The 13677-nt window shown below is 34.4% G+C and overlaps 1 protein-coding gene across 14 annotated transcripts in view; it reads left to right on the top strand.

The window, feature by feature from the left end:
* RAP1A (RAP1A, member of RAS oncogene family) overlaps positions 1-12517 on the top strand; it is an 89504-nt gene extending 76987 nt beyond the window's left edge. For 13 of the 14 annotated variants that reach the window (XM_081305307.1, XM_081305304.1, XM_081305309.1 and 10 more), the window contains 3 exons: positions 2280-2423; positions 7913-8028; positions 11823-12517. In XM_081305307.1, the coding sequence (XP_081161433.1) occupies positions 2280-2423; positions 7913-7999 (231 nt within the window). In that variant the 3' untranslated portion in view covers positions 8000-8028; positions 11823-12517. Of the gene's footprint in view, positions 1-2279; positions 2424-5341; positions 5451-7912; positions 8029-11822 lie in introns of those variants that run through there. The other variant, XR_014023445.1, reaches the window with a different exon arrangement.
* The last annotated feature ends 1160 nt before the right edge of the window (positions 12518-13677 follow it).

The following is a 13677-nucleotide window of genomic DNA, read 5'->3' as shown; positions in this document are numbered from 1 at the left end:
TGTGTGGAATAAAAAGTATAGTGGAGGAAGAAGAGAAGTCAAAAGTAATTCATAGAGTGGGTCTCAAGTTGAGCTTTATTATGTCAAAAATAGGGTTCAAGAAACATGTTTCTAGTTCTAAAATTCTGTTTGTATAGTTTTTATTTACATGCACTTTTCCCCTTTGAATTATGTTAAAGATTTTAATTAACTGGATTTTAGAAGTTTTTAGTTTTGCTTTAGAAATCAAGAATAGCATTTTGTTGGTGGTGTGTATCTTTTTTTCTTTTGCAAAAGTAAAATATATTTTACTTGTTTACTGTTGTTATGAGATAGAGAATTTGTTTTCAGTAGTATAAATTAGGGTATAGATTTTCAGTTGTACCTTTCTGTCTCTGTGTCTTCTCTAATTCTCAGAGAAAACAGAACCTTAACCTTGGTAATGTTATAGGTGGGAGGGACTTACGCCATATGTCTCATGACCACTCATAACCTAATGAATAGTTTTTTTCTTTCCCATGACTGATTTATCTAAGAGAGTTCTGTTTTCATAGGCAATGAGCTCTGGTAATGTTAATCCCTTTACCCCATGTAATAAAAGAAAAAAGATGGAGCTGTAGAGCCTAGTGCATTTAGTCTGACTGTTGACAATTACCTATTTTAGGTAGAAGGTCCACTGTGTCTCTTAAATTCTTTCTTTTGTATAGTGTCCATCAGCTCACAAAGACTGTTCTTTGAACACCTTCACTGAAGAAGTTAACAGCATGTTAGTTACTTTTTTACTGGAAGTAGGAAGTTGTGGGTAGATATAGCCTAGCATCTATGATATGGAGGAAAATGGAAAACATAATTGCAACAGAGACTAGTATGGCAGTATGTAAAAAAGTGGATGTGGAACCGATGTGAATCTGCAAGATGTATACGGGGTAAAAATGGGAGTTCATAATCTGCTTGAATCAAATGTATGAAATATAATATATCAAGAGCTTTGTAATGTTTTGAACAACTAATAATAAAAAAATAAAAAAAGAAATAAAGACCAAAAAAAAGAAAACATAATTGCTTTGTGGCTTTATTTTTATTATTAATACACCACTTTAATATAGCACTTGAATAATCTTCAAATCTAGATGTCAAATGTAGAAGTAGAAATACTATGTTGGTCTTGTCACTACTTTTAGCATTTATTAGACCTATTTGATGAAGCATTTAAGTTACATAGATCTAGTGTATACATTCTTCTCTAGTGCAGAAGGTTCCCTTTCCTTCAGACTTTTCTACTTCAAATTCAGCTATATACAGTAGTCCCCATGAGAATTTGGGGATATATTCTTAAAGTAACTTAACATATGAATCTAATAGGATCTCTTCCATTTTTTTTAATCTTTTCCCTCTCATTCTATTTTCCTCCACCCAAACATACAAAGATACTATAGAGTACCATTTTTTAAGAAATTGGTGAAGTTCAAACACATTTTTTTTTAGTTATTTTTTTATTTTTTTATTTTTTTAATCTTTTTTTTAATTTTATTTTTTTATTGGTTGTTCACAACATTACAAAGCTCTTGACATATCATATTTCATACATTAGATTGAAGTGGGTTATGAACCCCCAATTTTACCCCAAATGCAGATTGCAGAATCACGTCAGTTACACATCCACAATTTTACATAATGCCCTATTAGTAATTGTTGTATTCTGCTACCTTTCCTATCCCCTACTATCCCCCCTCCCCTCCCCTCCCATCTTCTCTCTCTACCCCATCTACTGTAATTCATTTCTCTCCTTGTTTATTTTCCCATTCCCCTCACAACCTCTTATATGTAATTTTGTATAGCAATGAGGGTCTCCCTTCATTTCCATGCAATTTCCCTTTTCTCTCCCTTTCCCTCCCATCTCATGTCTCTGTTTAATGTTAATCTTTTCTTCCTGCTCTTCCTCCCTGCTCTGTTCATAGTTGCTCTCATTATCTCAAAGAAGACATTTGGTATTTGTTTTTTAGGGATTGGCTAGCTTCACTAAGCATAATCTGCTCTAGTGCCATCCATTTCCCTGCAAATTCTATGATTTTGTCATTTTTTATTGCTGCATAGTACTCCATTGTGTATAGATGCCACATTTTTTTTATCCATTCATCTATTGAAGGGCATCTGGGTTGGTTCCACAGTCTAGCTATTGTGAATTGTGCTGCTATGAACATTGATGAAAACACATTTCATTTGACGGCAGGTAATTGCTTATTTATAAAGAGACTAAGTAATGAGTATGTTGTTGCTCATTTCTTTTTTCCTTTGTACAGGTTCCAATGATTTTGGTTGGCAATAAATGTGATCTGGAAGATGAGCGAGTAGTTGGCAAAGAACAGGGCCAGAATTTAGCAAGACAGTGGTGTAACTGTGCCTTTTTAGAATCTTCTGCAAAGTCAAAGATCAACGTTAATGAGGTAACTACAACTGCTGGACAGCACAAACTTATGCCTTTCTAGTTTTCTTTAACAACCATCTTTTTTTTTTTTTTTTTTTAAGAAAAAATTTTGGAGCAATAATGATTGCATCACTTTATAGAAAATACTAAGTAATTCCTAGCAACTATATTTCTTAGCTTGTATAAGGTCACTTTGATAGCAGTAATGAGGATACTTAAGTTTATCTTATTGTCAAAGAGGCTGTTAAAATTAAAGAATATGTATGAAGATCTGTTAAGCCTTTAAATAATATGTCAGAAAGTGGTGTGTGAAAATTGTCACAATACCCTTATTTGTAACAATTATCTATCCAAATGCATGTAAATAGACTGTAAAGTCAAGTAGGATAGTACAAAATCAAAGTTGTTATAATGAACCTTCACTACCACAGAAAGAGGTTAGTACCTTTGTGAATACCACAGAATTTGATGCTTTGCCTTTAGTGCATGCAGAAAAGTGGGGAATCTATGAGGATGGACATGTCACTAGAATTTACTGTCCTTTATGCCTGATACAGCAAGTGCACAAGGCTCTTTTTGGTTCCTGAATTAAGGACTCTGCTTTCTTGAATATAACTGTGGGCTAGAGTACTTTAGCAAGTAAGCTATGTGCCTAGGTGCCTGGCTCTTTATAAAGGACCAACTTTACTGATTCCCTGAGAAAATCAGTACAATTCTCAACTAATCTCCATTAATCAAACAAAAACTTAAGTAATTCCATTTGCTTGTCTTAACTTTACCATAAACATTTTTAAAACAGCAACAACAGAGGGTCCTCCTTTCCTTTCTTGTTTGCTTGCCATTTGTAGCATCACAGTTAGTCAGAATTCAGATCACTTAAAACACAGACTAACAGTAAGAGAACGTGCCAAGCAAGGTGGCATACGCCTGTAATCCCAGTGACTTGGGAGGCTGAGACAGGAGGATTTAGTTCAAAGCCAGCCTCAGCCACTAAGCAAGGCACCAAGCAACTCAGTGAGACCCTGTTTCTAAATGAAATACAAAATAGGACTGGGGATGTGGCTCAGTGGTTGAGTGCCCCTGAGTTCAACTCCTGGTAACAAAACAAAACAAAAGAATAAGAGAAGGTATTATCTGAGTTCTGTGTTTTTGCTTGCTGTTTCTCTCCCTGGTCTGTGATTCTTGAGGTCACTTTTTTTTTTTTTTTACTAATATTATACTTCTAGACTACTATCTGACTTTCAAAGCAACAAAATTACTTTAAATACCTGGCAGGGAAAAAAATTTCAACATACTCACTTACTCCTGTTTCTTAAAATAATTAAGAATGCCAGCTGGGTGTGGTGGTACATACCTGTAATCCCAGTGACTTGGAAGGCTAAGTAGGAGAATCACAAATTCAAGGCCAATCTTGACAATTTAATGAGACCATGTCTAAAAATAAAAAGGGTTGGGGATATTGCTTAGTAGCAGAGCACCCCAGGTCTAATCCCAGTACTGAAAAAGAAGAAGAAAAGGCAAGCTTGCTTTTTTAGATGAAACCTTTTTTTTTTTTTTTTTTTTTTTTTTTTTGAGACAGGGTCTCACTAATTTGCCCAGGTTGGCCTTAAATTTGCAATCCTCCTTCCTCAGCCTCCTGAGTCACTGGGATTATAGGCATCTGCTACTACACCTGGCAGGTGAAACCATTTTTAATGAGTATGAAAACAAGAAAGTTTTAAGTCCCATGTATTCAGCAAATATTTATTGAATACCTACTGTGTTCTTGGCACAAGGGTAGGCACCTAGGTAATAGTCATCCAGACTGACACTATTCCCACCCTTAAGAAGTTTACCTCCTAGTAAGGGGAACAAGTCTTGCTGAGTTCTTCAACGACAGATGTTTCTTATTCACTGCCAAGTAAATGAAAGGAAATTTGATAATATATCCAGCTTTAACTTTCTGTACTGTAGAATTATAATTTCTAAAGGTTATTTTGAAAAATGTAGTATGATAAAATTCTAACTTTTATTGCAATTTTATGTAAAAGAAAGAAAAAGTAACTTTGATAAATAACACATTAAGACTGGTAAATTTACTTGGTTAGTGAAACAGTGGTATAAGGTCAACTTTTGTAGGATTGTTGGTTTAAGGATCCATTCCTTACTGTCCCTGACCTTACCCTCACTGGTTCCCACCCCCAACTTCATTGAGTTCTGGTGCTTAGTTGGGCCAGGGTCCAGCACACAGGGCCTCTTCCGGTGAGAGCCACAGTACAGCGGGGAACTGTTCCTCATCTTTTGTCATTGCAGTTTCAACATAGCAAACTTTCACAGCAGTCTTGTTAAAGTCAACCCTTGAAATGAAGGTTTATAAAAACAAAGGTCAAAAACCAATAAAACAAAATAAAAGGCACTAGCCATTTTATACGAATTTTTACTTTTTTTGAAAAAATTTAAACTTTATGCTAGAAATTCTTGTGAGTATAATTTGGGATATGTGTCTGTCTGTCTCTGTCTCTCTCTCTCTCTCTCTCTCTCTCTCTCTCTCTCTCTCTCGTTTCTCTCTTGTTTCTCTCTTCATATCCTAATAATCCAGCAACAGGATTCCTTTGATAGTTCATAGTTTCTCAGATGGCTTAAGCTGTCTTTTAAATGTTTGTATGATTCCAAATGCCTGAAGATAGAAGGATAATACTTTCATAAGATTCAACTCTTGGCCTTAACTAGACAAGGACATACTGCTTGGCTAAGCTCTCTAATTTTCTGATTTTTTTAAAACTCTTTTCCACACCACTTTTTGTGTTCTAAATGTAGTATGTAGCTATTCCCGAACCACATCAATCCTAATCAAGAATTAATTGTTCTTTGCTGAAGCTGGAGTAATAATTGGAATCAAGACGTCCCAATTTAGGAATGGGAGAGGGATTGAGAAACTTTATTCTGTGTTCCCTTTAGATTTAGTTCAGAGAGATGAGGAAGAACCTAGGCTGGGGACTTTCAGCATTTCTAACCAAATATTATAGTTCGAACTTGTCCTCATCACTGAACCATCTGCTGCTGTGAGGTAGGCAATGTTTTCCAAAGAAATAACTTAAAATAATACTACAAAAATTAGTTACCTTTGTGTATAATATGTGCCAGAGACTGGAAACTGACTGGCATGAAGAAACTGAAATAGAAACTACACATATGTTTAATAACTTAATGTTGTGGTTTACCATTTTATTAATTTTCATATTATAGTTTACACTTGAGCCTCAGGAACTAATGAGAGCTCATTCATGGCTTATGCATGTTAAGTTCTTGAAGGCTTCAGAGTTGAAAACAGTTTGAATTTTGGAGTTGTAAAATCAACTACCATTTTATTCATCAATTCTGTGTTTTTCTTAGAAATAAAATAATAGTTAAGTGGTTTCAAGAAGATGGGAGTGGGGAGGATGGGGCAGAAAAAAAAGAATATAAATTATTTACAGCTTTGGAATATATCACTCCATATTTTTTGCCTTTTTAACAATGTAATATTTCGACCATTTAAAAAAGTAAATAGATGATTGTTTATCATCTAAAAGAAATGTGACTACTTACTATCTTAATTACAGGTCAATAATTTTAAACTATTTTAAAATGTACTCAAAAGATCTAAGAATAATAAATTTCTGTGTACTTTTTATTCAGATTCTTCAGTTATTAACATTTTGCCACAGGTTTGTAAAAATAGTATTCATTTATTTCTAAATAGTTTAGTATGTATATCCTTGAATCAAAGACATTCTCTTAATAGCCACAACAAAACTATTAAAATCAAGAAAGTTGGACTGGGGTGCAACTTCATAGTAGAACACTTAACAACATGCGTGTTCAATATCATCCTAAGGTCAATCCCCAGCACCACAAAAGAAATAAAGAAAAATAATATCAGGAAAATTGATAATTACATAATTCGTGTTTGGTGTCCCTGTGTTGCTCCTTGAAGCCAGTTTGTTTGGGAGTTTTGTTATTGTTGTATTGGGGATTGAATCCAGGACTTCACACAATACTATTCAAGTGCTATTCCACAGAGTTAGACCCCAAGAACTTTTTATATTATTTTTATTTTTATTTTTGGAGGGGGGAGGATACCAGGGATTGAACTCAGGGCGATCAACCACTGAGCCACATCCCCAGCCCTGTTTTGTATTTTATTTAGAGACAGGGTCTCTCTGAGTTGTTTGGCGCCTGCCTCGCCATTGCTGCCTGTCCCAGCTGCTGCTGGAATTACAGGCATGTGCCACTGTGCCTGGCATGAGAACTTTTTGAGACAGGGTGTCACTAAATTACTCAGGCTGACCTTGCCATTCTCCTGCCTCAGCTTTCTCAGTAATTGGGATTACAGGCATGTGCCACCATGCCCAGCTAGGCAGATTTTGTTTTTGTTTGGGGGTGTTTTTTTGTTTTGTTTTCCTTTTTAGGCAGTATATTTTTTTTATCCATCTCTGCAAAGCACTGTTTATTCCAGATAAGTAACAGTAAGGGACTTCCATGATACTTGTTTTTATCCCAGGTCTGCCTTTCATAGTGAAGTGCCAAATTCAGCTGATCTATTCCAAGTTTCAACACTTTTGTATTCTTACCACTATAAACTGTATATAATTACATCAGAATTAAAATAATCTGCTTTTGCAAAATAAGTATGGCTGTACTTTTATCTTTGATACTTTGTACTTTTACTTTAACATATCATTTGTCCCTTCAAATCAAGGATCAGTGAACTTTTTCTTTTTTTTAATTTTAACCAAAATTTAGTATCACTAAAAGGGGTCAAACAGAAATCATATATCTTTATATGTGATACCTGAAGACAGATTGAATACCTCTTTGACTCTACTAGCTTTTTTTCATAAATGACAATGCCCTGAAAGGCAGCATCCAAGGAACTCTTCCTGATTTTAAAAGCCTAAAAATTCAGGAAACAAAATGTAGTGTGTGATCCTGGATGAATTGATTCTATCCCTGGAGGGGGAAAGTGGCTTTTTAGGACATTATTGGGATAGTTGATGAGACTGCAGTTTGTACTGTAGACATTACAAAGTAAAGTATCAATACTTAAATATCTTGAATGTGATAACTGTAAGATACTTATGAAAGAGAGTATTCTTGTTCTCGGGAAATACACACTCAATTCATAAGGGACCTATGGAATACAGACTACTCTTATATGGTTGAGAAAAATAAGTGTGTGCGTATTTAGAGAGAAAAATGGTAAATTAAGTGGCAAAATGTTACTGATTGGTGGATCAGTACTATTCTTGCAACTTTTCTCTTAATTTTAAAGTTTTTACTACCAGTTCTTAATATTGAATGTCTGAGAGCAATAAATAGGTAAGTCCTGCTTTACCCTAACTGAGGGTCAGCTGGGGCTTCTAAGAAACTCAACTTCAAAACAAAGCAGCAAAATACAGATCTAAGAGCATAATATTTAACAGAACCAAAATTGCTTTGTGGGATGAAGTCTCAAATATTGGTTAAGTACTTTTTCCTTCTTTTTAGATATTTTATGACCTGGTCAGACAGATAAATAGAAAAACACCAGTGGAAAAGAAGAAGCCTAAAAAGAAATCATGCCTGCTGCTCTAGACCCGAAGTCAGCAGCAGCTCTGAGCCAGGTAAGATGCTAAAAGTAAAACAAATGCCTTTCTCATCATCTCCTTTTGGAATTTTTCCAACTTGGCCCACTTTTTTTTTTTTTTTAACCTATTCTGGGTATTTCTGAGCTTCTGTGCTTTGTACATGTGATATACCCTTGAAGACACATTCATCTGTTGGATTATTTAGCTCCTGCATGAAATTCTAAGCTGTGAGAGGGTGACGAGCAGGTCTGATTTGCTCACCACTGTGTTTCTAGCACCTGCTACAGGATGGGTATTAATCACATGCGTGCCTGTAATCCCAGCAACTCAAGAGGCTCAGGGAAGAGGATTGCATGTTCGAGGCCAGCCTCAGCAATTTAGTGAGACCCTGTCTCAAAACAGAAGATAAAAAGGGCCAAGGATGTAGCTCAGTGGTAAAGCACCCCTGGGTTCAATCCCCAGTACCAATTAAAAAAAAAAAAAATCTTAATGGATAATAGGTATTCAAAAAATAGGGCTTGGGGCTGGGGATGTAGCTCAAGAGTAGAATACTTGCCTAGCATGTCTGAGGCCCTGGATTCAATCCCCAGCCCTGCAAAAAAAAATAGGACTTGAATACTTTCCTGGATGATTCCCAAACTCATGCTGAATTAAAGTGAAACAGTGATTACTCTGAAAGAAAAAGACAAAAGTGCATGTCTGATCAGTTTATCTCAGACACACCCATATATATCAGTAGTGATCACTTTCCCTAAATGTATTCCTGCCCTGATTTCTAACACCATGGATTAGTTTTGCCCCTCTTTGAACTTTACATAAACAAAAACATATAACATTATTTTATTTCTGACTATTTTCATGAGAATTACCCATGTTGCATGTAGCAATAGTTCATTTTATTGTGTTATACTTTATTTTATTGTATGACTAAGTTAGTAATATATTTATATATTCTGCTGTTGACAGATGTTAGGGCATTTTTCAGGAATCAGCATGGATAATTCTGCCTGCATATTCTTGTGCATTTTTTTGTGACATATGCATGCATTTCTGTCCATGTGTATGTCTAGGAATGGAGTGGCCGGATCATATGTTATATACGTTGACAACTTTAGGAGATTCTGCTAAAAAAGTTTTTCAAAGTGGTTTTACCAGTTAACACACCCTCAGCAGTTTATGAGTTCTACATCCTCCCCAAAATTGGTGTTACCAGCCTTTGTAACTTGAGCCATTCTCATGGATGTGTAGTAGTACATTATTATAGTTTTGGTAGTCATTCCCTCTCAGGTGTATGTTGATATCTTTCTTTTTTTTTATTTTTTAGTTTTTGGTGGACACAACATCTTTATTTTATTTTATTTTTATGTGGTGCTGAGGATCGAACCCAGCGCCCGCGTGTGCCAGGCAAGCACACTACTGCTTGAGCCACATCCCCAGCCCCATGTTGATATCTTTCCAAAAAAATGTTTTACCTATAAGCTTCTGAGTAGTAGTTAACTTTAAGTATCATGTAAGTTTTGTGGCACAGGGAATTAGACCCAGAGGCACTCTATTACTGAGCAACATCCTGGCCTGAAATTTGTGATCCTCCTGCTTCAGCCTTCTGAGTTGCTAGGATTACAGGCATGTGCCACCATAGCTGGCTACCACTTAAGTTTTTGTTAAGTGGACCCAGTGGAAATTAGTGACAGTTTTTAATAAAGCTGCCTATCAAGTGAGAAACCAGGCTATATAGGATCAATTATTATCATTTAATAATTATGTATTCAAATTCTCTAAGGTTTTTTCCTTTATTGACTGTGAATAATACTCCAAAAGGAAGTTTTCGTGAGTAGTTTTATGATGTAGCTTGATGCTGATTACATGAGTATTACTGAACTTCATCAAGTTAGAGGAAAGTAAACTCTTGCCAGTTGAGAGTTGGTTATCCTAACTCTCGTCAGTTTTGTTTTGTCTTTTGGGTTCATTTAGTAGATGACCTCTTCCAAAGCTCTAAATAACTTATATCTTCTTCCTTAGAGATATAAGTGAATAAATTGGCCAGTATCACTCACTGTTTAATATGTTTAACAATATAATTTGGCCAGTATCACTCACTGTTTTTTAAGGAAAACAATTGAGTAAGTGTATCCCCCTTTTAAGTGAAAAGCAAAGGAAAAATGGACAGAATAGATAGAGTAAAGGGTATAGAGATTGTCTTTGAGAGTCAGATTAAGAAATAATAGCTTTGGGCCAAATGGTTGTTTTAGGCTTTTAGTGAAATTTGATTTAATAACTTTAATTCATCAGTTCCCTGGAAGTTGTTATTGTTAAGATTACTGTCTTTTGTGTGTATTCAGGGAAGGGTGCAAAGATAAGGACTTTAGTTCTTAAATATATTGTTTCATTCCTTTGTAGTTGACACCATTACCTAGGTTGATCCTAGTTTAAGTTTCCATTTAAGAAGATGTTCTTTTAGTTTGTTTAAAGGAAAAGATGCCATCCCTTAGTATATTATAACTTTAAAAATTCATTCATGTACAGTATGACAGTGTATTATAAATTTTACGTTAGAGGAGAGAAATCTTGGCCTAGATCTAGAAATAAGGTTTTCATCCTAGTTACATCAATTCTTAGACTATGTACATAATTTATCTTACAATATGGATGTTTGATAATACCAAATAGGTGGCTTAGTAGTCAGACTACTTTGCAGTGCATTTTGTTGTGATCATTATGCATGCTGTTCCTGTACTTTTAAAAGAACTGAAGCCAGGGGTAGTGTGCACACTGGAGTCCCAGTCTCAGGAGGCTGAGGCAGAAGAATTGCTTGAACCCAAGAGTTAGAGGTTATCCTGAGCAGTATAGCAAGATCCTATCTCAAAAGTACTGAGACACAGGATAGATTTAAATAACAACAATTTTGAACATTTTTGGTACAGAGTATATGAATCTTGAGGGCAGCTTATCTAGTCTGTAGCCTCTAGACAGAATCATAATAAAGCATGTTAATGTTTTTTTTTATACGTCCCATTTTTTAAGACCTCTGAGAGAAATTAGTCATAAGGAGTTCTTCTTTTAAAGTAATTTCCTTCTGGTAAGCAATAATAGTTTCTGATTCTTCTACTCTTGAATTTGGGTTTTTTTCTATGTCATCTCTTGCCCTGCCTTTATTAGAAGTGGTCATCCTAATGTATATAAGTGTAAACTAACAGAATAAATTTCTCATGGAAAGTTCATGCAGGCAAGTGTCATTTTCTTAGTGGAAAGGGAAATTTTAAAAATAAGATGAAAGTGGGATAGAAATTAAAGGTCACTATTGTCCTCTTTATGAACAGGACTGTAGGATACAATATGATACAACAAGTATAATGAAACCAAGGAAAGGCTAAAATTGATCAATTATAGACTCCCTTTCTTGAGTTTAGTCTTTTATATTTCATTATTTAAAAAAATTTTTTTTCCTTTCTACATTTTTTATTGGTGCATTATAGTTGTACATAATGGGGATTTCTTGTTACATATTTGTACATGCACACAATATAATTTGGCCAGTATCACTCACCAGCATTAAAACATTTTAAAAATAAATTCAAAATAGCTCTGTTAAATTATTACTAGTTATCTAGTAATAATAAGCCAGGATCATTGTATCTTTGTGTGCATGCATGCACATGTACGCTGGGGATCAAACGCAGGGTCTTATGCATCACTAGGCATGTATTCTGTCATTGAGCTACATCCCCAGGCTAAGATCATGGTTTTCTATGTTATTAGACATCTACTTGATTACTACTATATTTTGACATCTAGAGATAACCATATATATGTGTATGTGTTTAATATTCTAGATTACAGGAATGAAGAACTGTTGCCTACTTGGAAAGTGCCAGCATTCCAGACTTCAAAAAATAAATCTGAAGAGGCTTCTCCTGTTTTATATATTATGTGAAGAATTTAGATCTTATGTTGGTTTGCACAAGTTCCCTGGAGAAAAAAAAATTTTTTGCTCTGTGTATATCTCTTGGAAAATAAGACAATAGCATTTCTCCTTTGCAATAGCAGTTATAACAGATGTGAAAATAAATATACTTGACTCTAATACAATTATACAAAAGAGCATGGATGCATTTCAAATGTTAGATATTGCTACTATAATCAAATGATTTCATATTGACCTTTTTATCATGATTCCTCCCTGTTAAGCACTAAAAGTTGAATCATTATACTTTATATCTGTAATGATATAATCAATTATGAAATTTCCCCTCAAACTCATTGCAGCAAATAACTTTTTTGAGTCATTGACTTCATTTTATATTTAAAAAATTATGAGATATCATCTGTCATTATATTCTAATTAAAATTGTGCATAATGCTTTGGAAAAAAATGGGTCTTTTATAGGAAAAACTGGGATAACTGATTTCTATAGCTTTCAAAGCTAAAATATATAATATACTAAACCAACTCTAATATGGCTTCTTGTGTTTTACTGTCAGATTAAATTACAGCTTTTATGGATGATTAAATTTTAGTACATTTTCATTTGGTTTGTGTGTTTTTGTTATTGTTTATAGATTTAAGGACTTTATTTTATAATGACCACATTGTTTTAAATGCGACAGTAGCTCCTTTCTGCCTGGTATCTGCAGAATTCTTGGCTTTAAACTATACTAACTGGTGATTTCTGTAGGAACAGACCTCCTACTTCCTGTTCCAGATAATATTTATTCCTACTATACAGTATAATACATCAGACTACATAGAATAGTTTTGTATATTCTCTCTCGATCTTAAACATTGTATCTTGCTGAATAAAATATCCCACTGTGTATTATTTTTATATGTAAAGAGATAAGTTTAATACTGTATCAGGGTTTAACTTTTACTATTTCAAATCTTCCACAGCTTGTAATTTTATTAAGGAAATCCTTTTGCCATTGTTAATTTGTTGGGTGTGGGTCCACCAATGAAGTGTTATGTAAAAGCTTTCAAACTTGCTTTATAATAGATTAAAGATTTTGAGAGAAGTAAGTGAAAGTTAAAACACATAAAAAGAATGTGTTAATTACTTTTGCTTTGACTATATATGAAGTAGTATAGTAGTAGTAATATGAAAAAGATTACTAAGTTAAAAGTTTAGCTGGCTATATAGTGGTGCTTTTCTTTTCCTTCCCAATTAGTTCCATTTTTAGAAAAGATGGGGCTTAAGTAGGGCATGGACCCAGGATGATGTTGCTTATGTGTTCTCCATAAAGAAAGAGAGCCAACAGCTTGTTAGCCAGTGAAGTACTGGAGAAGGAAAGAAACAAGCTTAGGAAGCCTGTGCCTTGTCCCTGAATATCAAGGAGGAGATCAGTCCTAGAAAGTCTAAATCATTGCTCAGGGATCTAGATACTGTCTCATTGCAACTAGGTGTGAAACAGTGTTCATGCCTTGCTGTGATTTTTTTTCCAGGAGTGTGGTCAGCCCATTAGTTACTGAATTGACATTTAAAAGTCAGCTTTCAAATGTAAGTTCTTTCCGGCCTGAGAAAATGTTAAAAATATTGTTTTTAAAAATTGGAAATTGTATTTTTTTTGAGTTTCTAATAAACTTAGTTGCCTAATAACACTTCCCTCTTCTGATCCAATATGCATATGTCCGTGATTGAGATTGAGGGGCAAAAAAATATATAATAAATTTTAAAAATCAGTGAAACATTA

This window comes from Spermophilus citellus (genome assembly GCF_964194105.1).
Source record: "Spermophilus citellus genome assembly, chromosome: 9".
In the NCBI taxonomy this organism is placed as follows: Eukaryota; Metazoa; Chordata; class Mammalia; order Rodentia; family Sciuridae; genus Spermophilus; species Spermophilus citellus.
Note: the sequence above shows the minus strand (reverse complement) of the source record. Positions and strands in the feature narration are given on the sequence as shown.